This window comes from Aquarana catesbeiana, linkage group LG07 (assembly GCF_042186555.1).
Source record: "Aquarana catesbeiana isolate 2022-GZ linkage group LG07, ASM4218655v1, whole genome shotgun sequence".
In the NCBI taxonomy this organism is placed as follows: domain Eukaryota; kingdom Metazoa; phylum Chordata; class Amphibia; order Anura; family Ranidae; genus Aquarana; species Aquarana catesbeiana.
The window spans coordinates 114,276,868-114,300,091 of NC_133330.1; the positions used below are offsets into that span (position 1 = coordinate 114,276,868).

The window sequence follows — 23,224 nt, forward strand, 5'->3', positions numbered from 1 at the left end:
TGGACATACCCGTACGTCCCTTTGTATTTGCCGTCGTGCCATTGCGTGCGCGCGCCGGCCAGAAGCTCCGTGAGCTGGGTCGCGGGTCCCGCGGACTCGATCGCTGCGGGAATACCCTCGATCGCCTCACGGAGAGGACAAACGGGGAGATGCTAATGTAAACAAGCATCTCCCCGTTCTGCCTAGTAACAGCGTCACTGATCTCTGCTCCCTGTGATTGGGAGCAGAGATCAGTGACATGTCACATGTAGCCACGCCCTCCCACAGTTAGTAATGTGTCAAAAATGTCCAATGTGTCCGCCATGTCGCAGTCACGATAAAAATCGCTGATGGCCGCCATTACTAGTAAAAAAAAAAAAAAGTTAATAATAAAAATGCCATAAAACTATCGCCTATTTTGTAAACGCTATAACTTTTGCGCAAACCAAATGCTTTTTGCGATTTTTTTTAACCAAAAATATGTAGAAGAATACGTATCAGCCTAAACTGAGGAAAAAAACTGTTTTTTTAAATATTTTTTGGGGATATTTATTATAGCAAAAAGTAAAAAATAATGCGTTTTTTCCAAAATTGTGGCTATTTTTTTGTTTATAGCGCAAAAAATAAAAACCGCAGAGGTGATCAAATACCAAAAGAAAAGTCTATTTGTGTGAAAAAAAAAATGTTAATTTTGTTTGGGAGCCAAGTCGTATGACCGCGCAATTGTCAGTTAAAGCGACGCAGTGCCGAATCGCAAACAAAACGCACTGGTCAGAAAGGGGGTAAATTCTTCCGGGGTTGAAGTGGTTAAAAAGGTTAAAATGCTCCGTCTGTCTTACTTTGCAAACTGCCATTTTCTCGCCATTTTGAGAGCTATATACTACTTCCTGCAGTACAATACTGTCCAAATATTGCTTAGGAGGGTGTAGTAACACAGTCTGTTTCAACACTGCTTTTATATACACAGAGCTTGTGGGACACTTGTACAATTGCTAGCATAAAAGGCCTCTGTATAACTCTGAAATGTACACTATTTTTCAGCTTTTGTTAACCTTAACGTTTTTATTCACACCTCTGGCAGTTTACCGATTATCTTTGTACCAGTTTGCCATTTCAGGTTATTCACTAGACTTGAACTGTTTAACCACTTCAGCCCCGGAAGGATTTACCCCCTTTATGACCAGAGCACTTTTTACAATTTGGCACTGCGTCGCTTTAACTGCTAATTGCGCGGTCATGCAATGCTGTACCCAAACAAAAGTTGCGTCCTTTTCTTCCCACAAATAGAGCTTTCTTTTGATGTTATTTGATCACCGCTGCGGTTTTTATTTTTTGCGCTATAAACGGAAAAAGACTGAAAATTTTGAAAAAAAAAAATGACATTTTCTACTTTTTGTTATAAAAAAATCCAATAAACTCAATTTTAGTCATACATTTAGGCCAAAATGTATTCGGCCACATGTCTTGGGAAAAAAAATGTCAATAAGCGTATATTTATTTGTTTGCGCAAAAGTTATAGCGACTACAAACTAGGGTACATTTTCTGTAATTTACACAGCTTTTAGTTTATGACTGCCTATGTCATTTCTTGAGGTGCTAAAATGGCAGGGCAGTACAAACCCCCCCCCCCTCCCCCCAAAATGACCCCATTTTTGGAAAGTAGACACCCCAAGGAAATTGCTAAGAGGCATGTTGAGCCCATTGAATATTAATTTTTTTTGTCCCAAGTGACTGAATGACACTAAATGATATATTGCTCACACAGGCCATGGGCATATGTGGAATTGCACCCCAAAACACATTCAGCTGCTTCTCCTGAGTACGGGGATACCACATGTGTGGGACTTTTTGGGAGCCTAGCCGCGTACAGGGCCCCGAAAACCAATCACTGCCTTCAGGATTTCTAAGGGCATAAATTTTTGATTTCACTCCTCACTGCCTATGACAGTTTTGAAGGCCATAAAATGCCCCGATGGCACCCCCCCCCCCCCCCCCTGCAAAATGACCCCATTTTGGAAAGTAGACACCCCAAGCTATTTGCTGAGAGGCATGTTGAGTCCATGGAATATTTTATATTTTGACACAAGTTGCGGGAAAGTGACACTTTTTTTTTTTTGCACAAAGTTGTCACTAAATGATATATTGCTCACACAGGCCATGGGCATATGTGAAATTACACCCCAAAATACATTTAGCTGCTTCTCCTGATTACGGGGATACCACATGTGTGGGACTTTTTGGGAGCCTAGCCGCATACGGGCCCCGAAAACCAATCACCGCCTTCAGGATCTCTAAGGGTGTAAATTTTTGATTTCACTCTTCACTGCCTATCACAGTTTCGGAGGCCATGGAATGCCCAGGTGGCACAAACCCCCCCCAAATGACCCCACTTTGGAAAGTAGACACCCCAAGCTATTTGCTGAGAGGCATGGTGAGTATTTTGCAGCTCTCATTTGTTTTTGAAAATGAAGACAGACAAGAAAAAAAAAATTTTCTTTTCTTTTTTCAATTTTCAAAATTTTGTGACAAAAAGTGAGGTCTGCAAAATACTCACTATACCTCTCAGCAAATAGCTTGGGGTGTCTACTTTCCAAAATAGGGTCATTTGGGGGGGGGGGGGTGGGAGGGTTGTGACACCTGGGTATTCCATGGCCTCCGAAACTGTGATAGGCAGTGAAGAGTGAAATCAAAAATTTACGCCCTTAGAAAGCCTGAAGGCGGTGATTGGTTTTCGGGGTCCCGTGCGTGGCTAGGCTCCCAAAAAGTCTCACACGTGTGGTATCCCCATACTCAGGAGAAGCAACAGAATGTATTTTGGGGTGTAATTTCACATATTCCCATGGCATGTTTGAGCAATATATCATTTAGTGACAACTTTGTGCAAAAAAAAAAAAAATGAAAAAATTGTCTTTTTCCCGCAACTTGTGTCACAATATAAAATATTCCATGGACTCGACATGCCTCTCAGCAAATAGCTTGGAGTATCTACTTTCCAAAATGGGGTCATTTTGGGGGGTTTTGAACCGTCCTGGCATTTTATGCACAACATTTAGAAGCTTATGTCACACATTACCCACTCTTCTAACCACTTGAAGACAAAGCCCTTTCTGACACTTTTTGTTTACATGAAAAACTTATTTTTTTTTGCAAGAAAATTACTTTGAACCCCCAAACATTATATATTCTTTTAAAGCAAATGCCCTACAGATTAAAATGGCGGGTGTTTCATTTTTTTTTTTTTTTCACACAGTATTTGCGCAGCGATTTTTCAAACGCATTTTTTGGGGAAAAAACACACTTTTTAAATTTTAATGCACTAAAACACACTATATTGCCCAAATGTTTGATGAAATAAAAAAGATAATCTTAGGCCGAGTACATGGATACCAAACATGACATGCTTTAAAATTGCGCACAAACGTGCAGTGGCAACAAAATTAATACATTTTTAAAAGCCTTTAAAAGCCTTTACAGGTTACCACTTTAGATTTACAGAGGAGGTCTACTGCTAAAATTACTACCCTCAATCTGACCTTCGCGGTGATACCTCACATGCATGGTGCAATTGCTGTTTACATTTGACGCCAGACCGACGCTTGCGTTCGCCTTAGCACGAGAGCAGGGGGGGACAGGGGTGCTTTTTTTTTTTTTTCCTTTATTATTTTTTTGCTTTTTTATCTTATTTTTAAACTGTTCCTTTCATTTTTTTTTTTAAATCATTTTTATTGTTATCTCAGGGAATGTAAATATCCCCTATGATAGCAATAGTTAGTGACAGGTACTCTTTTTTGAAAAAAATTGGGGTCTATTAGACCCTAGATCTCTCCTCTGCCCTCAAAGCATCTGACCACACCAAGATCGGTGTGATAAAATGCTTTCTCAATTTCCCAATGGCGCTGTTTACATCCGGCGAAATCTAAGTCATGCAATGCTCGTAGCTTCCGGTTTCTTAGGCCATAGAGATGTTTGGAGCCACTCTGGTCTCTGATCAGCTCTATGGTCAGCTGGCTGAATCACCGGCTGCATTCTCAGGTTCCCTGTTGAGACAGGAGAGCCAGAGAAAAACACGGAAGACGGTGGGGGGGGGCATTCCCTCCCACTGTTTGTAAAAGCAGTCTAGAGGCTAATTAGCCGCTAGGATTGCTTTTACATGAAAGCCGACCGCTGGCTGAAAAGAATGATACCAAGATGATACCTAAACCTGCAGGCATCATTCTGGTATAACCACTCAAAATCCTGAATTGCGTACCTGAAGAAAAAAAAATGGTTAACAATAAAACACAGTAAACGGTAAAGTATAAAAAATTGCATACCTGAAAAGCAAGGCTGATAAAACATAACAACAATGAAACATTGCAGAATAGAATACAGAAAAAAAAGAGCAGAACAATAGAGAGAGAATAGAGAGAAAGAGAACAATGAAACAACAACTTTTTTATTTTATTTATTTTTTTTTACACTTTTTTTTGTAACTAACTTTTATAACTGTAACCGGTTCCAGGTTCGGGTCTCTCAAAATGCGATGGCATCTTGGGAGACCCTGTGAAAGTGTGTCTGGTCTGTGCAATGCTGTACCCTACGCTAATACTCAACTAGTGTATGGTAGCGTTTAAAACATTCACCAATGCAAAGACCAGGATTATTAGACCAGGAGGGACAATAATAGCGGGTGTCACGCCTATATCCACGCTTGCTGCAGACACGACATCTTTTTTTGGGGGGGTTCATTGGATAGGGGTACTCGGGAGGACATAAAGAAAATGCCTCTCACGTAGCCGACTGCATTTGGTTGCGGATGTGAATGGGGGAAGTACGGGTGCTGCAGAAGTGGTGGGTTCCCAATTAGGATTGGCGAATGCAGCAGGAAGGGCACTATGGGCACCACGGGCCTGTGTTTGTCTTCTTCTTGTGCTTGCCACCTCACCAGCTTGAACTGCATTTATGGGACTCGCCAAGTCACCAAGTGTTACTGCAGTGCTGGTTTGACTACGACCGGGGTGTACTAGGCCGCTGGTGCTTGCCAGTTCACCAAAACGCTACCAAAAAAAACTGTTAGCGATCGCAGGGATCAGGCCTGACTCTGGGAACGCTGCAGTTATGCGTTTAGTGTTTTGTAAGTGACAGTGATCGATCGATACTGCACTTGGGTGGGCTGGGCTGGGCCGGGCGGAGGGGCAAAATGCAGGTGGTAGCAGGTATCTGGGCTGATCCCGCTAACACTGCGTTTTTGGGAACCCTAAACTGCTGGGGACGCTAGTATAGATCTGATCGGATCAGATATTGATCCGTACAGATACTATACCACTAAGGGAGGCGTATGCTGCGTGCGTGGGTGTTAGCGGTACTGGCGCTAATCTGACGCTGCCTGGGGCGACGCATATCACCGCCAGGCGATCAGGGGGCTAAACCTTTATTCGGTAATAAACGGCGGGTGCCCTGACACTATAAAAAATAAAGGAACTAACCAGCGTCACCCATAACAGTTATACGTGATCACTGGTGAAAGGGTTAACTAGGGGGCAATCAAGGGGTTAAAACCTTTATTAGGTAGTATATGGGGGTCCCTGACGCTATAAAAAGGTGACAGCGAACCTAAATATTTACCCCCCTAACTAGCGTCACCAGTGACACTAATACAGCGATCAGAAAAATGATCGCTTAGTGACACTGGCGACAGGGGGTGATCAAGGAGTTAAAACTTTATTAGGGGGGTACCCTTGACCTAAAGGGGGCTAACACTAACTGTCACAAACTGACACCAATGCAGTAATCAGAAAAATAAAAAAAAACTGCCTGGTGTCAGTATGACGGGGGGGGGGGTATTGTGTGCCTGGCATGTTCTACTGTGTGTGTATATGTGTTGTGCACTCACATTGAAGTCTTCTCTCCTCGGCGCCGGAATGGAAAATACCGAGCCGAGGAGAGATGACATTTCCTCTGCTGCTGTTTAGCATACAGCAGCAGAGGAATGATCCCATTGGCTGGGAGCGATCGCGAGGGGGGCCATGAATGGATGGTCTCCCCCTCACCTTTGATAGCTCCCAGACAGAAGCCGTACAGGTACGCGATTCTGCCTGCCCGTGCCATTCTGCCGCAGTATATCTGCGTGAGGCGGTCGGCAAGTGGTTAAAGTGACTGTAAAAGTTTTTTTTTTTTTTCTAAAAACAAACATGTTATACTTACCTGCTCTGTGCAAGGGTTTTGCAAAGAGTGCCCCCGATCCTCCTTTTCTGGGGTCCACCTGCGGCGCTCCTGGCCCCTCTTCATCAAGCAGCTTTCCACGGGGGCACTCGTGCGGGCGCCCCCGAGTTCTGTTGCTGCGTCCATTGACACAGACAGCAGGACTCAGCAATCCCCCCCCCCCCCCCCCCCCCGACTCCTGCGTCATTGAATTTGATTGACAGCAGCGGGAGCCAATGAGAACCCGAGACAGCGGTTGGAGCTGCTGGTCTCGTCCTCGATGCTGGAACGATGGGGTTCAGGTAAGTAAAAGGGAGGCTCAGGGGGGCTGCTGCAGCACAGAAGGTTTTTCACCCTAATGCATACAATGCATAAGGGTGAAAAACCTCAAGACTTTACAACTTCTTAAAGTTTCAATAAAACTGTAAAAATGGGGGTGATCTAAAACTTTTGAAAGGTACAAGGTAGCCCGAAGGATGCAGCATTTTGGAGCAGCAAGATTTTAAGGCTTTGAAAAATCTGGCTAGCCTGTGCAAGGTCAGGTAGACCTAGTCAGTAACAGATAAGTTGATGTATATGTAGGCCTGGTTCATATTTAAGTGGCTCTGTAAGCCGTTTTTTCCACAGGCACGGCATCCCTTTCATTTGAATGGGCTGCCATGCCTCCTGAAACCGCAGGGAAAGTTCGTGTTCCATTTTTTTAAAAATTGCAGCCCGCACGCGAACAGCATGTGCAATGAGATTCCCAGTGCATGCGGGTACCATTCACAAGCCTGAACTAGAGCGTAAACTCAATCACTCAAATCTCATAAGCGTTAACATTCAATTTATTTTCAAAAGAGATTTCTAATATTTTTACATTTGAAGCTTTTATTAAAATATAGCAATGAAAGTCAATGTTCAAGCATTTCCTTTTACAGGGTGACAACTTTCTGAATATGTAATGTAATGCACTGCTGCAATGTCACACTGGCTTTTTGGAGACAAGTAGTCATTTCAATACATGTTGACTTACAAATGGTCCACTATTGTCGCTATCTGAAAACCAGCCTTGAGAAAGGTCATGCAGCCATTACTGGGCTGTAGGATATATATTACCAGCCCCGAAAGGCAACAATGAATTGCAAGAAAAAAAAAAAAAAAAAAAGGTAAAAACCAGGCAATGATGGTTGGAAAAAAAGGTGAAAAAACTGCATTTCATGTTAAAGATGGCAACTGTTTTCTCTATTATATTAAGATTGCAAAAAAAAAAAAAAAAAAAAAAAAAAAAAGGTAAAAACCAGGCAATGATGGTTGGAAAAAAAGGTGAAAAAACTGCATTTCATGTTAAAGATGGCAACTGTTTTCTCTATTATATTAAGATTGCAAAAAAAAAAAAAAAACAACACAACACCACACACACCATTTTTACACTGCTTTGGCTGACTAAAGATTTTTCAGTTATAGTTTACATTAACTGCTTGCCAACCAGCCACCGTTACTATACTGTGGCAGGTTGGCACGGCTGCGTGGATCGCTGTAGTTTTAAGTCGGACGCTTTAAGCCCCGCAATAACAGGCCCGCGGCACCAGAGCCGATGCGCATGGCCGGCAGCCGTGATGTCCGCCGGCCACCCGTGATCGCTCCACAGAGCCAGAACAGGCATCTGTCGATGTAAACAAATAGATCCTCATTCTGACAGCAGAGTAGAGATTGTCTATTCCTAGTGATCAGGAACAGCGATCTCTCTCTACTCCCAGTCAGTTCACTCCCCCCACAGTTAGAAACACCTCCCTAGGGAACACCCCTTGATTGCCCCCTAGTGTCAACTCCTTCCCTGCCAGTGTCATTTATACAGTAATCAGTGGCTATTTTTAGCACTAATAACTGTATAAATGTCACTGGTCCAAAAAATAAAAAAGGGTCAAAAAAGTGTCTGATCTGTCCACCACAATGTCACAGTCCCGCTAAAAATCGCTGATCACCAACATTACTAGTAAAAAAAAAAGATAGGTAATTAAAATGCCATAAATAGATCCCCTATTTTGTAGACGCTAAAACTTTTGCGCAAACCATACCAATACGCTTATTGTGATTTTTTTATATCATAAATATGTAGAATACTACATATTGTCCTAAAATGATGAAGAAATTTATTTTTTTTGGATATTTATTATAACAAAAAGTAAAAAATATTGGGTTTTTTTTTCAAAATTGTTGGTCTTTTTTTGTTTATAGCGCAAAAAATAAAGACAGCAGAGGTGTCAAACACCACCAAAAGAAATCTCTATTTGTGGGGGGAAAAAAGACATCAATTTTGTTTGGGTACAACATCACATGACTGCGCAATCGTCAGTTAAAGCGACGCACTGCTGTATCACAAAAAATGGCCTGGTGATTAAGTGGTTAATTTAATCCAGATTAAAACTGGTCTAGCGACTTAACACATGCAGATTAACATGCATTTTGTTGCATGTTAATGTGTGTTGCATTAAGGCAACCCACTGATTAAGAATGAGGTGCCAATGCACCCCCCCACGTGTGGCCAAAACTAAACCTGACCATTATTTGGGCAGATATCGGAGGGCTTCAACATAGATGCATTGCCTTAGTGTGCTGGAATGTCATTCAAAATGAATGGCACCCCAGTACATTCAACATACCGTGCACTGGAGTAATTACTACGACAGAATATATAAAACTGGCATAGTTAAAAATCTGCTAAGGTAAAGGAATGTATATGGAGGTAGTTAGATTCCAGTTGCAGTTAGTGTATGCTTTAGTTCTTGTCACCTCCCTAGATAAAATCAGAGTGGATGGGATTTAAATCAAGCCGATTTAAATCGCTAGTAAAAAGGAAGGATTTAAATAAAACTCGATTTAAATCATTTTTAAAAGAGAAACAGTCATCTCTGTCCCGCAGAGGCTCCTCCTCTGACCCGCTGTCTACTCACCGACAGTCCCATTCACTTTAATGGGACGACTGGTGATGTGGCAGGGACACAACAAGGTGAAGGACAAGGCAGCAGCAGGTGAGCAGCTGCCTGCTAATAGGCGAGGTCAGTGCTCCGTGTCTGAATGGATACACAAAGCTCTGACTAGGCTTGGGTGCCCCCTGTAGCAAGCTGCTGGCCAAGGTGCATTCAAAGAAGGGAGGGGGTAGAAGCAGCAAAGAGGGTCCCAAGAAGAGGAGTATCTGGGCTGCTCTGTGCAAAACCAACTGCACAGGGGTGGCAAGTATAAAAAAGAAAAAAAAAAAAATCAGATAACAAACAAGCCTTTACAATTACTTTAAATAATAATAAAAAGAAAAAACACAATTTCCACTCTGGACAAAATAGAGAATCAAAGTTTGTGCTTCACAAAAAGCCAATGTCTCCCACTTATATACTCTAAGAATGTAACAGAACATATTCATTGTGTAAATCTAGTCAAAAATAAGCTTACCTTTTAAACCCTGCCATAGTGGTCACCATCCTGTCCAACTCTTCCACCTGCAAAACAAAATATGCAAATAAAATTCCTTCCTCATCTCTGTTCAGATACATCTTGGATCAACAATCTAGTGTTATTTCCATAGATATTAAAATGTCTTTAAACCCATAATACAAAAAAAAAAAAAAAAAAACTGTCATTACGTTGAATACTGCATTGTCATAGAACAGTCACGTATTGCCCGGGACTTCCATGGAAATCAAATCAATGTCCCGGTCTGCTCCTGCCCTGGGCAGAATCCCAAAAATCTGACTGTGGGAGGTTGGCACAGACAAAGTAGGGGTAGACTGAGTGTATTGTTTTATACTCCCCCTATGCCCTCTGTGCCTAGTTTTTTGCACTGTACTGAGAAGAATAGGTACCGCCCCTTTTCTTTTTCGTACACCACGGGACACAGAGCCTTGTTAATTACTTAATGGGTTGTATAGCTCACCAATAGGTGATTGGACACTGGCACACCCAATGAAAACAAGTCCCCCTCTATATAACCCCTCCGGGGTGAAGGAGCTATGCAACCGGATCCATCCAAAAGAGCCAAAAAAATGCTAAAATGGATGGTACCAGGGCCTCGTGGAAGAGCAAAGTTTTGCCTGAAATGTCTCTTGTAGGACTGGGCTCTGGGATCCAGTACTTTGGGCATGTATTAAAAAATGAGCAAAGATACTCTGGCAGAGTCTTCTACAGGTCCAGGGAAGAGGCCCCCTTTAAATAGGAACGCAAAACCCTGCTGTCATGAGTGAAGATTGGATCCGTCTGGTCTTCAGCAGTTCCTGCGGCGGGGATAAGGTAAGTGAAAAAATCCTAAGAAAAAATCTTAAGGACTTTCTCCTATGAGTAGCTGCATGTCTTACTTGTTCCACCACTGGAGGGAGTAAAGAGGCATACCTGGTGTTCTACTTACCATGCTCTCCAGGAAACGAAAGCTCAGTGTCAGCTCACTTCCTCTGCTGCAGGCTCTGCCACAACTTTATAGGGGGGTCCCTAGTAGTCCGGGGGCCACGGCGCTTGTTGGAGAGATCTCTTTCTCTCCTTCTCGCCCCCCGCCGCCATTACCCTACGTGCATGTGCGCACTCTTCTGAAGCCAGTTTGGCAGGGAAGCGCGGAGGGTGGCTGCAGCGGGCATGCACGCCAGCCATAGCGCAGGGTCGGAAATTTTTAAATAAACCCCCTGAGTTATGCATACAAGAGGGACACAGCAGCTTGGGGCACGTAAGCAACTCCATGTGTGTTGGATGCAGGCACACCCAGACGCCTACTCAGCATCAGGCTGTGCAAATTAGCAGCATGTTGTTTGCATTGCTAGACTAGCTCAGCAGTTGATGCACCTGTGCTGGTACCGCTGCTTTTTTCTAGCTTAGGACTATGCCTTCCCATAGAAGGAGTTCAGGGGCAGGTAAGAGGGGCACCAAGGTGTCGCCATCCGTATCGGGGGGTTCTAGTCATGCCTGCCTGGTTCCATCCTCCCCTGCTGGACCTGATGCAGCCGCACGGGATGAGCCATTGCCCCTGTCAGGCTTTACAGCTTCTCCTAATCTGGGAGGTCCTGCATATGTCACTGAGGACACTTTAGCAGCAGCATTAAATGGTTTAGAAGAAAAAAAATCGCTACTTTAATCGCAGCTTCCTCACAGAAGAGCAGAAAGCGGGGTAGGTTCCCTTCTGCTGCTCTAAATCCCCCATCAGATGAGTCTGATGATGATGATACTACTCCATCAGGGGGCAAGGATCAGTCGGATAAATCGGGAGAATCAGAGGAAGCTTTTTCTGCCTCTCAGGTTCTCAAATTGCAGGTGCAATGCTATGCAGAAGCCGTACATGCTACAAATTGCCCTCTTCTGAGTCCCGAGTTAACCGAGTCCCCCGTTTCTTCCTTGGGATCATTAAAATCCCTGCAGGCTGCATATACTTTCCTGGTCCATCCTTTATTGAAAAAACATATTTATGCGAGTGGGAACATCCAGACAAGCTGTTTTCTCCTCCTAAGAAATTTGCTTTCCTTTACCCAATGGAGGAAAAATTTACCAAGAAATGGAGTTTGCCAGCATTAGATGCGGCTATTTCTTGTGTGGACAAAAATCTGACTTGTCCTGTAGACAATGTCCAGGTGTTTAAAGGATCCAACTGAGAAAAAGCTGGAATCTTTACTCAGGTCCTCTTTTAGTATGGCTGGCGCTGTAACCCAACCTGCTGTGGCAGCGAATGGCATGCATCAGGTACTAAAGGGGCAGGTGAAGCAAGGGCTTAAAGATCTTCCTGCTGATCAGGTTAAGCTATGGGCGGACCTGCCTAAGGCCTTATGTTTTGCGGTAGTTGCCATTAAAGATTCTATTCAGCAGGCCTTAGCCTCCTGCTGGTACACATGCGCAGGATTCTGTGGCTAAAGCATTGATCAGCTGAAGCTCCATGCAAAAAACTTAACCGGTTTCCCCTTTCATTTTACCAGCTAAGAAAAAGAGTAAACATCCTTCTTTTAAACGTTCTTTCTCCCAGATTCCAGGGGCCACGGCCTCCAGGCAGTGGCGATGGCCTTTTCAGCCAGATGCAAGAGGCAAGGCCCAGGGCCAAGCCCAAAGACAAAAGAAACCTTGGGGTCGGAAATCTGCTAAATAGAACCCCAAAGCCTCCTTATGAGGGGGCGCCCCCGCTCGGCCGAGTGGGGGGGGGGGGGGGGGGGGCGACTTCTGCGATTTTCAGGGGCTTGGCAGGCAGAAATTTCGGGACAGGTGGGTAAATTCCACAGTGTCCCTGGGTTACAAGCTGGAGTTCCGAGAATTCCCGCCTTACCGTTTTCTAAGGTCAAACATCTCCAAAGATCCAGTAAAAAGAAAGCCCTTCTTCCAGACATTGGATCACTTGCTATCCCCAAGGGGTAATCATAGAAGTTCCCCTAAAGGAACAAGGGTTGGGGTTTTATTCAAACCGCTTTGTGGTTCCAAAATCAAATGGGGATGTCAGACCTATTCTGGATCTAAAGGGCCTGAATCAATTCCTGAACATTCGCTCCTTTCGAATGGAGTCAATCCGCTCTGTGGTCTCCACCCTATTAGGGGGAGAATTCATGGCGTCAATAGACATCAAAGACGCATATCTACATGTGCCTATCTGTCCCGCTCACCAAAGATTCCTAAGGTTCGCAGTAGAAGAGCACCACTTTGTGGCCCTACCCTTTGGTTTGGCTACTGCACCCCGGGTATTTACGAAGATTCTAGCCCTGCTTCTAGCAAATATAAGGGCGCAGGGCATAGCGGTGACAGCATATCTAGACGACCTGCTACTGGTAGAGCAGTCGATAGCACGGTTAAACCACAATGTGCTCAGCACGGTAAAATACTTAGAGCACTTAGGTTGGGTCCTTAACCTGGAAAAATCATCCTTGCAGCCCTTAAAGAGGGTGGATTTGGGCATGATCATAGATACTGCCCAAAGCAGGGTATTCTTACCCGAGTCAAAGATCAAGTCTATAAGAGAATTGATCCAGATGGTCAAGGCAAGGAAGGAACCACCCATTCGTCCTTGCATGAGGTTGTTAGGAAAGATGGTGGCCTCTTTTGAGGCCGTTCCTTACGCCCAGTTTCATTCGAGACTGCTGCAAAACAGCATCCTATCTGCCTGGAACAGGAGAGTCCAAGCATTGGATTTGCCAATGTGCCTGTCAGAGGTACGACAAAGCCTTAGTTGGTGGTTAAAAATCAAAAATTTGAGAAGGGGAAGATCCTTCACCCCAGTTTCCTGGAAGGTGGTATCAACAGATGCTAGCCTTATGGGCTGGGGGGCAGTTCTGGAAGAGGCTTCGGCCCAAGGGAAATGGTCCAAGGCCGAAAGGAGCCTGCCCATCAATATTTTGGAGATCCGGGCAGTGCATTTAGCCCTCAGAGCCTGGACGTGCAAGTTGCAGGGTTATCCTGTCCGGATACAGTCCCACAATTCTACTGCTGTGGCCTATATCAATCATCAAGGGGGCACCTGGAGTCGGGATGCCCAGAGGGAGGTGAACCAAGTACTGGTTTGGGCAGAAAAGCATGTTCCCTGTCTTTCTGCAGTCTTCATTCCGGGGGTAGAGAATTGGCAAGCGGACTATCTGAGCCGCCAGCAGCTGTTAACAGGAGAATGGTCTCTGCACCCCGAGATATTTCAGGACATATGGGGTACCCCGGATGTAGATTTACTAGCCTCCAGGTTCAACAGGAAGTTGGACAACTTTGTATTGAGGACAAGGGATCCTCTAGCGTATAGAGCAGATGCGCTAGGGATTCCTTTGATATCAGTTTTCTCTGATCTATGCTTTCTCCTCTGATTCCGCTCTTACCGAGACTGCTTTGCAGGGTCAGGAAAGAAGGGAAACCAGTAATCCTGGTGGCTCCAGCTTGGCTCAGAAGATCCTAGTACACAGAAATCATAAGGCTGGCGGTGGGAAAACCTTGGGTTCTTCCACTCCGCCCAGACCTGCTCTCGCAGGGGCCAGTATTCCATCCTTCCTTACAAAGTCTAAGTTTGGCTGTTGAAACCTACATTTTGAAGAAACCTGGACTTTCGGGTCCAGTTCTCTCCACTCTGGTTAATGCTAGGAAGCCGGCCTCCAGGCTCATCTATTACAGAATCTGGAAGGCATAGGTTTCCTGGTGTGAATCCAAAGGGTGGCATCCTCAAAAGTATGTCATTGGTAGGATTCTTGCTTTTCTTCAATTGGGGATAGAGATAAAACTGGCCCTGAGCACTATCAAGGGTCAGATCTTGGCCCCATCAGTGTTCTTTCAAGGACCACTTGCTTCTCATTCCCTAGTCCGGGCTTTTATTCACGGGGTATTGCGGTTAAATCCACAAGTCAAATCTCCTTTGTGCCCATGGGATTTGAATTTAGTCTTGTCTGTTTTACAGAAACAGCCCTTTGAACCTATTGACCATATTGCGTTGCTCCTTTTGAGTAGGAAATTGGCCTTTCTAGTTGCTATCTCCTCTGCTAGGAGAGTATCTGAACTGGCAGATTTCTCTTGTAAAGAGCCTTATTTAATTGTCCACAAGGACAAGGTTGTGTTGAGTCCCCACTCCACCTTTCTGTGTCAGGTTCTCATCTAAATCAAGATGTTGTTTTACCTTCCTTTTTTTTTCCAGACCCGCAGTCTGCGGAGGAAAAATTATTGCATTCTCTAGATGTAGTGAGAGCAATAAAGGTCTAGCTGAAAGCAACTGCTCAGATACGGAACACTGATGTTTTGTTTATTCTGCCGGAAGGTCCTAGAAAACGCCAGGCAGCATCAAAATCTACTATCTCCAAGTGGATTCCGCAGGTTCAAGCTTATGGTTTGAAACAGAAAATTTCTCGTTTTCGTGTGAAAACGCACTAGACCAGAACAGTAAGTGATTTTTGGGCGGTGCATCACCAGGCCTCCATGGCTCAGATCTGCAACCTGGTCTTCAGTCCATACATTTACCAAACTCTATCAAGTGGATGTAAGAGGGCTTGAGGATACCTCCTTCGGGCACAGTGTGCTGCAAGCAGCAATGTAGGTCCTCATGTTCGATGGTGGTCTGCTTTGATTTGCGTCTCCCTCCCCTCAAGTTGAGCATTGCTCTGGGACGTCCTATTAAGTAATTAACAAGGCTCTGTGTCCCGTGGTGTACGAAAAAGAAAATAGGATTTTTAATAACAGCTTACCTGTAAAATCCTTTTCTTGGAGTACACCACAGGACACAGAGATCCCCCCTTCTTTTGGGATTCTTATTGCTTTGCTACAAAAACTGAGGTACTTTCCTTATGGAAGGGGTTATATAGAGGGGGACCGGTCTTCATTGGGTGTGCCAGTGTCCAATCACCTATTGGTGAGCTATACAACCCATTAAGTAATTAACAAGGCTCTGTGTCCCGTGGTGTCCCATAGCTGTGCGCACACTGTGCCCAGGCTGTGGGTGCTGCTGGACTAGGATGCCCTTAGATGAGCAGGAGAGTTTGTGCTATCTCCCCACTTCTGATCTGCATGACATCGGATCAGAGGTATGTGAGCACCACACTTTAGTTACATAGTAGGTGAGGTTGAAAAAAAAGACACAAATCCAACCTATGTGAGTGATTATATGTCAGCATTACATTGTATATCCCTGTATGTTGTGGTCGTTCAGGTGCTTATCTAATAGTTGTTTGAAACTATCGATGCTCCCCATTGATACCACCGCCTGTGGAAGGGAATTCCACATCCTTGCTCTTACAGTAAAAGAACCCTCTACGTAGTTTAAGGTAAAACCTCTTTTCTTCTAATTTTAATGAGTTGCCACGTGTCTTGTTAAACTCTTTTGCGAAAAAGTTTTATCCCTATTGTGGGGTCACCGGTACGGTATTTGTAAATAGAAATCATATCCCCTCTCAAGCGTCTTCTCCAGAGAGAATAAGTTCAGTGCTCGCAACCTTTCCTCATAACTAACATCCTCCAGACCCTTTATTAGCTTTGTTGCCCATCTTTGTACTCGCTCCATTTCCAGTACATCCTTCCTGGGGACTTGTGCCCAGAACTGGACAGCATACTCTAGGTGCGGCCGGACCAGTCTTGTAGAGCGGGAGAATTTTTTTTTTTTTATCCCCTTTTTAATACATGCCGATTTTCTGTTTTCTTTGTTAGCAGCAGCATGGCATTGCATGCCATTGCTGAGCCTATCATCTACTAGGACCCCAGGTCCGTTTTCATCCCAGATTCCCCCAGAGGATCCCCCCCCCAGTGTATAGGTTGCATTCGGATTTTTTCCACCCAAATACATTATTGGTGCTGGAGGGGAACACACAAGTGCATCTGTACTGGCAGAGGGGGGGAGAAGGGTGAGGGGGCTTCTAGTACCGAGGGGTCTGTACTGGGGGGGTGTGTTCTACTACTGAGGGGTTTGTACAGTGAGATGAAGGGGGGGGGGTCTATTACTGGGAGATCTGTACTGGAGGGTGAAGGGGTTTCTACTACTGAGGGATATGTACTAAGGGGAAGGTGGAAAATATTAAAGCGTAACTCCACTTTGGTTGAAAAAAAAAAAAAAAAAAAACACCCCCCCGGGTGCTCCATGTACATTGCAAAGATTATAACAACCTTTGCTGCAGATTCCCACCTTTTTGTTATTCTGAAGAAATCCCTGTATGTTCCTCTGTTCTGAGTGGGTCTAATGGGAGTAGTTTCATAATTATCTGTCAGCTGTGGAGCTGCAGGGCACTAATTGGGAAATCTGCTGGGTCTGCATCCCTTTAGATGTATTCCTATTGAAAGTATATTTTCAAAAATGACATTTTTTTTAGCAGGGGATGCCTGAAATCTGACTTGCATCTTAGGCAGACTTCAGGGAAGATTTGTGAGCCAATCACACAAGCAGGAAATGGTGTTTCCGGGGGGGTGTACAGAACAACTCCAGGTAGCCATATTGCAATGCATTTTCAAAACATTACAGTGGCTGCAGATGGAAAAGGAAAGGTCATTTTTAATAACATTCAATTACAATATGACTCGTGTCACAATTACAGTATCTCACAAAAGTGATTAGACCCCTCACATTTTTGTAAATATTTTATTATATCTTTTCATATGACAACACTGAAGAGATGACACTTTGCTACAATGTAAAGTAGTAAGTGTACAGCTTGTATAACAGTGTAAATTTGCTGTCCCCTCAAAATAACTCACACAGCCATTAATGTCTAGAATGCTGGCAACAAAAAGGAATACACCCCTAAGTGAAAAAGTCCAAACTGGGCCCAATTAGCCGTTTTCCATTTACTCTCACTCTCAAATACTGGTCACTGCAAGTTCAACATGGCACCTCATGGCAAAGAACTCTGAGGATTTGAAAAAATGAACTGTCGTTCTACATAAAGATGGCCTAGGCAATAAGATTGCCAAGACCCTGAAACTGAGCTGCAGCACAATGGCCAAGACCATACAGCGGTTTAACAGGACAGGATCCACTCTGAACAGGCCTCGCCATGGTCGAGCAAAGAAGTTGAGTGCACGTGCTCAGCATCATATCCAGAGGTTGTCTTTGGGAAATAGACATATGAGTGCTGCCAGCATTGCTGCAGAGGTTGAAGGGGTGGGGTCAGCCTGTCAGTGCTCAGACCATACTCCGCACACTGCATCAAATTGGTCTATATGGCGGTCTCAAAAGGAAGCTTTTTTTTAAAGATGATGCACAAGAAAGCCCGCAAACAGTTTGCTGAAGACAAGCAGACTAAAGACCTGGATTACTGGAACCATGTCCTGTGGTCTGATGAGACCAAGATAAAATTATTTGGTTCAGATGGTGTCAAGCGTGTGTGGCGGCAACCAGGTGGGGAGTACAAAGACAAGTGTGTCTTGCCTACAGTCAAGCATGGTGGTGGGAGTGTCATGGTCTGGGGCTGCATGAGTGCTGCTGGCACTGGGTAGCTACAGTTCATTGAGGGAACCATGAATGCCAACATGTACTGTGACAAACTGAAGCAGAGCATGACCCCCCTCCCTTCAGAGACTGGGCCGCAGGGCAATATTCCAACATGATAACTACCCCAAACACACCTCCAAGATAACCACTGCCTTGCTAAAGTAGCGGAGGTGTCAAGCATATCTCCAGACCTAAACCCTATTGAGCATCTGTGGGGCATCCTCAAATGGAAGGTGGAGGAACTCAAGGTCTCTAACATCCACCCGCTCCGTGATGTCATCATGGAGGAGTGGCAACCTGTGAAGCTCTGGTGAACTCCGTCCCCAAGAGGGTTAAAGTGATTGTAAGGCTTCATTTTTTTTAAAATAACAAACATGTCATACTTACCTCCACTGTGCAGCTTGTTTTGCACAGAGTGGTCCCGATCCTCGACTTCTGGGGTCTCCCTGCGGCTCCTCTTATCAGATAACCCCCTAGAAGAAGCGCTCTCTCGGAGGGTTACCTTGCGGGCATGCTTCCGAGTCTAGCATTTGCATCCATAGACACGAATGCAGGACTTGGGCCTGCTCACCGGCACCCGCATCGTTGGATTTGATTGACAGCAGCAGGAGCCAATGGCTGCGCTGCTGTCAATCAATCCAATCAAGAGCTGGAACCCCGTGCAGAGAGGGAGAGCGTGTCTCCGCCGAGTAAATGAAGGGGCTAAGCTAAAGAAAACGGGGAGGGGGGGGGGTCACTGCCAGATGTTTTTTCACCTTAATGCATAGGATGCAATAGGGTGAAAAAACACAAAAGGGTTTACAACCCTTTTAAGGCAGTGCTGGAAGATAATGGTGGCCACACATAATATTGACAATTTGGGCCCAATTTGGACATCATCACTTAGGGGTGTACTCCCTTTTGTTGACAGCATTCTAGACATTAATGGCTGAGTGTTCAGTTATTTTGAGTGGACAGCAAATTTACACTGTTATACAAGCTGTACACTCACTACTTTACAAAGTGTAATTTCTTCAGTGTTGTCCCATGAAAATATATAATAAATTATTTAACAAAAATCTGAGGGGTGTACTCACTTTTGTGAGAATATATTATATATATATATATATATATATATATATATATATATATATATATATCCCCCTTGAAATTTTCCACATTTTGTCATGTCACAACCAAAAACAAAAATTTATTTTATTGGAATTTTATGTGATAGACCAACAAAGTGGCACATAATTGTAAGTGGAAGGAAAATGATAAATGACTTTCCAAATTTTTTACAAATAAATATGTGAAAAGTGTGACGTGCACTAGTATTCAGCCTCCCTGAGTCAATACTGTGTAGAACCGCCTTTCGCTGCAATTACAGCTGCAAGTCTTTTTGGGTATGTCTCTACCAGCTTTGCACATCTAGAGAGTGAAATTTTCACCCATTCTAAAAATAGCTCAGGCTGTCAGACTGGATGGAGAGCGTCTGCGAACATCAATTTTCAAGTCTTGCCACAGATTATCAATTGGATTTAGGTCTGGACTTTGACTGGGCCATTCTAACACATGAATATGCTTTGATCTAAACCATTCCATTGTAGCTCTGGCTGTATGTTTAGGGCCGTTGTCCTGCTGGAAGGTGAACCTCCGCCCCAGTATCAAGTCTTTTGCAGACTTAAACAGGTTTTCCTCTAAGATTCCCCTGTATTTGGCTCCATCCATCTACACATCAACTCTGACCAGCTTCCCTGTCCCTGCTGAAGAAAAGCATCCCCACAACATGATGCTGCCACCACCATGTTTAACGGTGGGGATTGTGTGTTCAGGGTGTTGTGCAGTGTTAGTTTTTTGCCACACATAGCGTTTTGCTTTTAGGCCAAAAAGTCTAATTTTGGTCTCATCTGACCAGAGCACATTCTTCCACAAGTTTGTTGTGTCCCCCACATGGCTTCTCGCAAACTGCAAACGGGACTTCTTTCATTTCTTTCAACAATGGCTTTCTTCTTGCCCCTCCTCCATAAAAGGCCAGATTTGTGGAGTGCATGACTAATAGTTGTCCCTGTGGACAGATTCTCCCACCTGAGCTGTGGATCTCTGCAGCTCCTCCAGAGTTACCATGGGTCTCTTGGCTGTGTCTGATTAATGCTCTCCTTGCCCTCCCTGTCAATTTAGGTGGACGGTCAGGTCTTGGTAGGTTTCCAGTTGTGCCAGACTCTTCCCATTTTTGGATGATGGATTAAACAGTGTTCCGTGAGATGTTCAAAGCTTAGGATAATTTTTTATAACCTAACCCTGCTTTAAACTTCTCCACAACCTTATTCTTAACCTGTCTGGTGTGTTCCTTGGCCTTCATGATGCTGTTTGTTCACTAAGGTTCTCTAACAAACCTCTGAGAGCTTCACAGAACAGCTGCATTTATACTGAGATTAAATAACACACAGGTGGACCCCCATTTACTAATTAGGTGACTTCTGAAGGCAATTGGTTCCACAAGATTTTAGTTAGGGATATCAGTGTAAAGGGGGCTGAATACAAATGCACTTTTCAGATATTTGTAAAAAATTTTGAAAACCATTTATCATTTTCCTACCACTTCGCAATTAGAAGCCACTTTGTGTTGGTCTATCACATAAAATATATTTATGTTTTTGGTTGAAACACGACAAAATGTGCAAAATTTCAAATGGGTGTCAATACTTTTTCAAGGGGGTGTGTGTATAAATATATATATATATATATATATATATATATATATATATAGATAGATAGATAGATAGATAGATAGATAGATATACACACACATACATATATACATACATACATACACACACACACACACACACACACAGTGGGGATGGAAAGTATTCAGACCCCCTTAAATTTTTCACTCTGTTATATTTCAGCCATTTGCTAAAATCATTTTCAAGTTCATTTTTTTTCCCCATTAATGTACACATAGCACCCCATATTGACAGAAAAACAAAGAATTGTTGACATTTTTGCAGATTTATTAAAAAAGAAAAACTGAAATATCACATGGTCCATTCAGACCCTTTGCTCAGTATTTAGTAGAAGCACACTTTTGATCTAATACACCAATGAGTCTTTTGGGGAAAGATGCTAAAAATTTTTCACACCTGGATTTGGGGATCCTCTGCCATTCCTCCTTGCAGATCCTCTCCAGTTCTGTCAGGTTGGATGGTAAACATTGGTGGACAGACATTTTTAGGTCTCTCCAGAGATGCTCAATTGGGTTTAAGTCAGGGCTCTGGCTGGGCCATTCAAGAACAGTCACGGAATTGTTGTGAAGCCACTCCTTCGTTATTTTAGCTGTGTGCTTAGGGTCATTGTCTTTTTGGAAGGTAAACCTTTGGCCCAGTCTGAGGTCCTGAGCACTCTGGAGAAGGTTTTCGTTCAGGATATCCCTGTACTTGGCCGCATTCATCTTTCCCTCGATTGCAACCAGTCATCCTGTCCCTGCAGCTGAAAAACACCCCCAACAGCATGATGCTGCCACCACCATGCTTCACTGTTGGGACTGTATTGGACAGGTGATGAGCAGTGCCTGGTTTTCTCCACACATACCACTTAGAATTAAGGCCAAAACGTTCTATTTTGGTCTCATCAGACCAGAGAATCTTATTTCTCACCATCTTGGAGTCCTTCAGGTGTTTTTTAGCAAACTCCATACATGTTTTCATGTGTCTTGCACTGAGGAGAGGCTTCCGTCTGGCCACTCTGCCATAAACCCCCGACTGGTGGAGGGCTGCAGTTATGGTTGACTTTCTACAACTTTCTCCCATCTCCCGACTGCATCTCTGGAGCTCAGCCATAGTGATCTTTGGGTTCTTCTTTACCTCTCTCACCAAGGCTCTTCTCCCCCGATAGCTCAGTTTGGCCGGACGGCCAGCTCTAGGAAGGGTTCTGGTCGTCCCACACATCTTCCATTTAAAGATTATGGAGGCCACTGTGCTCTTAGAAACCTTAAGTACAGCAGAATTTTTTTGTAATCTTGGCCAGATCTGTGCCTTGCCACAATTCTGTCTCGGAGCTCTTCAGGCAGTTACTTTGACCTCATGATTCTCATTTGCTCTGACTTGCACTGTGAGCTGTAAGGTCTTATATAGACAGGTGTGTGGCCTTCCTAAATAAGTCCAATCAGTATAATCAAACACAGCTGGACTCAAATGAAGGTGTAGAACCATCTCAATGATGATCAGAAGAAATGGACAGCACCTGAGTTAAATATATGAGTGTTACAGCAAAGGGTCTGAATACTTAGGACTAGGGATGAGCTTCGTGTTCGAGTCGAACCCAGGTTCGACTCGAACATTGGCTGTTCGGTCGTTCGCCGAATTCCGAACTTTATGGGCCGTTCGCGCCAAATTCGTGTGGCGCGTCACGGCCCATAATTCACTGCGGCATCGCAGTGCATTGCTGGCTGATGATTGGCCAAGCATGCACTATGACCCGCATGCTTGGCCAATCACAGCGCCGTCGGTAGAGAGAGCTGTAATTGGCCAAAGCCAGGGTGGCTTTGGCCAATTATGGCTCAGGGGGTTTAGAACACGCCCCACACTATATAAGGCCGCCTGCACGGCGGCCCTGTGTAGTGTGTGTTCCGGCGTTGAAAGAGAGATAGATAGACAGAGAGACAGTGTCATTTCATTTGAGTTAGATAGATTAGGCAGGACAATCAGTGAGTTAGCTGCACTTACAGTGTATTGTGTATATATATGCATCCCAGGGGTGTTGCATATTTTATATATATATATATATATATATATATATATATATATATATATATATATATACATACATACATACATACACACACACACTATTCAGTTTAGCTAGATCCATTCATGTTATCTTCTTACTGACAGGCAGGCTTGTCTTGTTACAGTATTTACAGCTACCTGAAGAAAATTGCTGGTGTTCTTTTGATCCTATTAGTACCACAGTCAGGCAGCTAGACTATTTACAGTTAGTGTGGTGCGTCCTCCTCACAGTGTTCAGCTAAACCTACAAGTTATTTTTTTGCGAGCTCTGCACAGTGTTCAGCTAAAGCTACCTGTAGAAGGTTGGTGGTGTTCTCATACTACAGGCAGGCAGTTGATTTTGCTAGCTGCAGTATAAGTACATATATATATATATATATATATATATATATATATATATATATATATATATATATATATATATATATATATATATATA

The 23,224-nt window shown here is 43.9% G+C and overlaps 1 protein-coding gene across 1 annotated transcript in view; it reads right to left on the minus strand.

Moving 5' to 3' along the window:
* ADSL (adenylosuccinate lyase) overlaps positions 1-23,224 on the minus strand; it is a 700,044-nt gene that overhangs the window by 388,037 nt on the left and 288,783 nt on the right. The window contains exon 6 of the mRNA XM_073592652.1: positions 9,586-9,632. Coding sequence (XP_073448753.1) covers positions 9,586-9,632 — 47 coding nt within the window. The remainder of the gene's footprint in view (positions 1-9,585; positions 9,633-23,224) is intronic.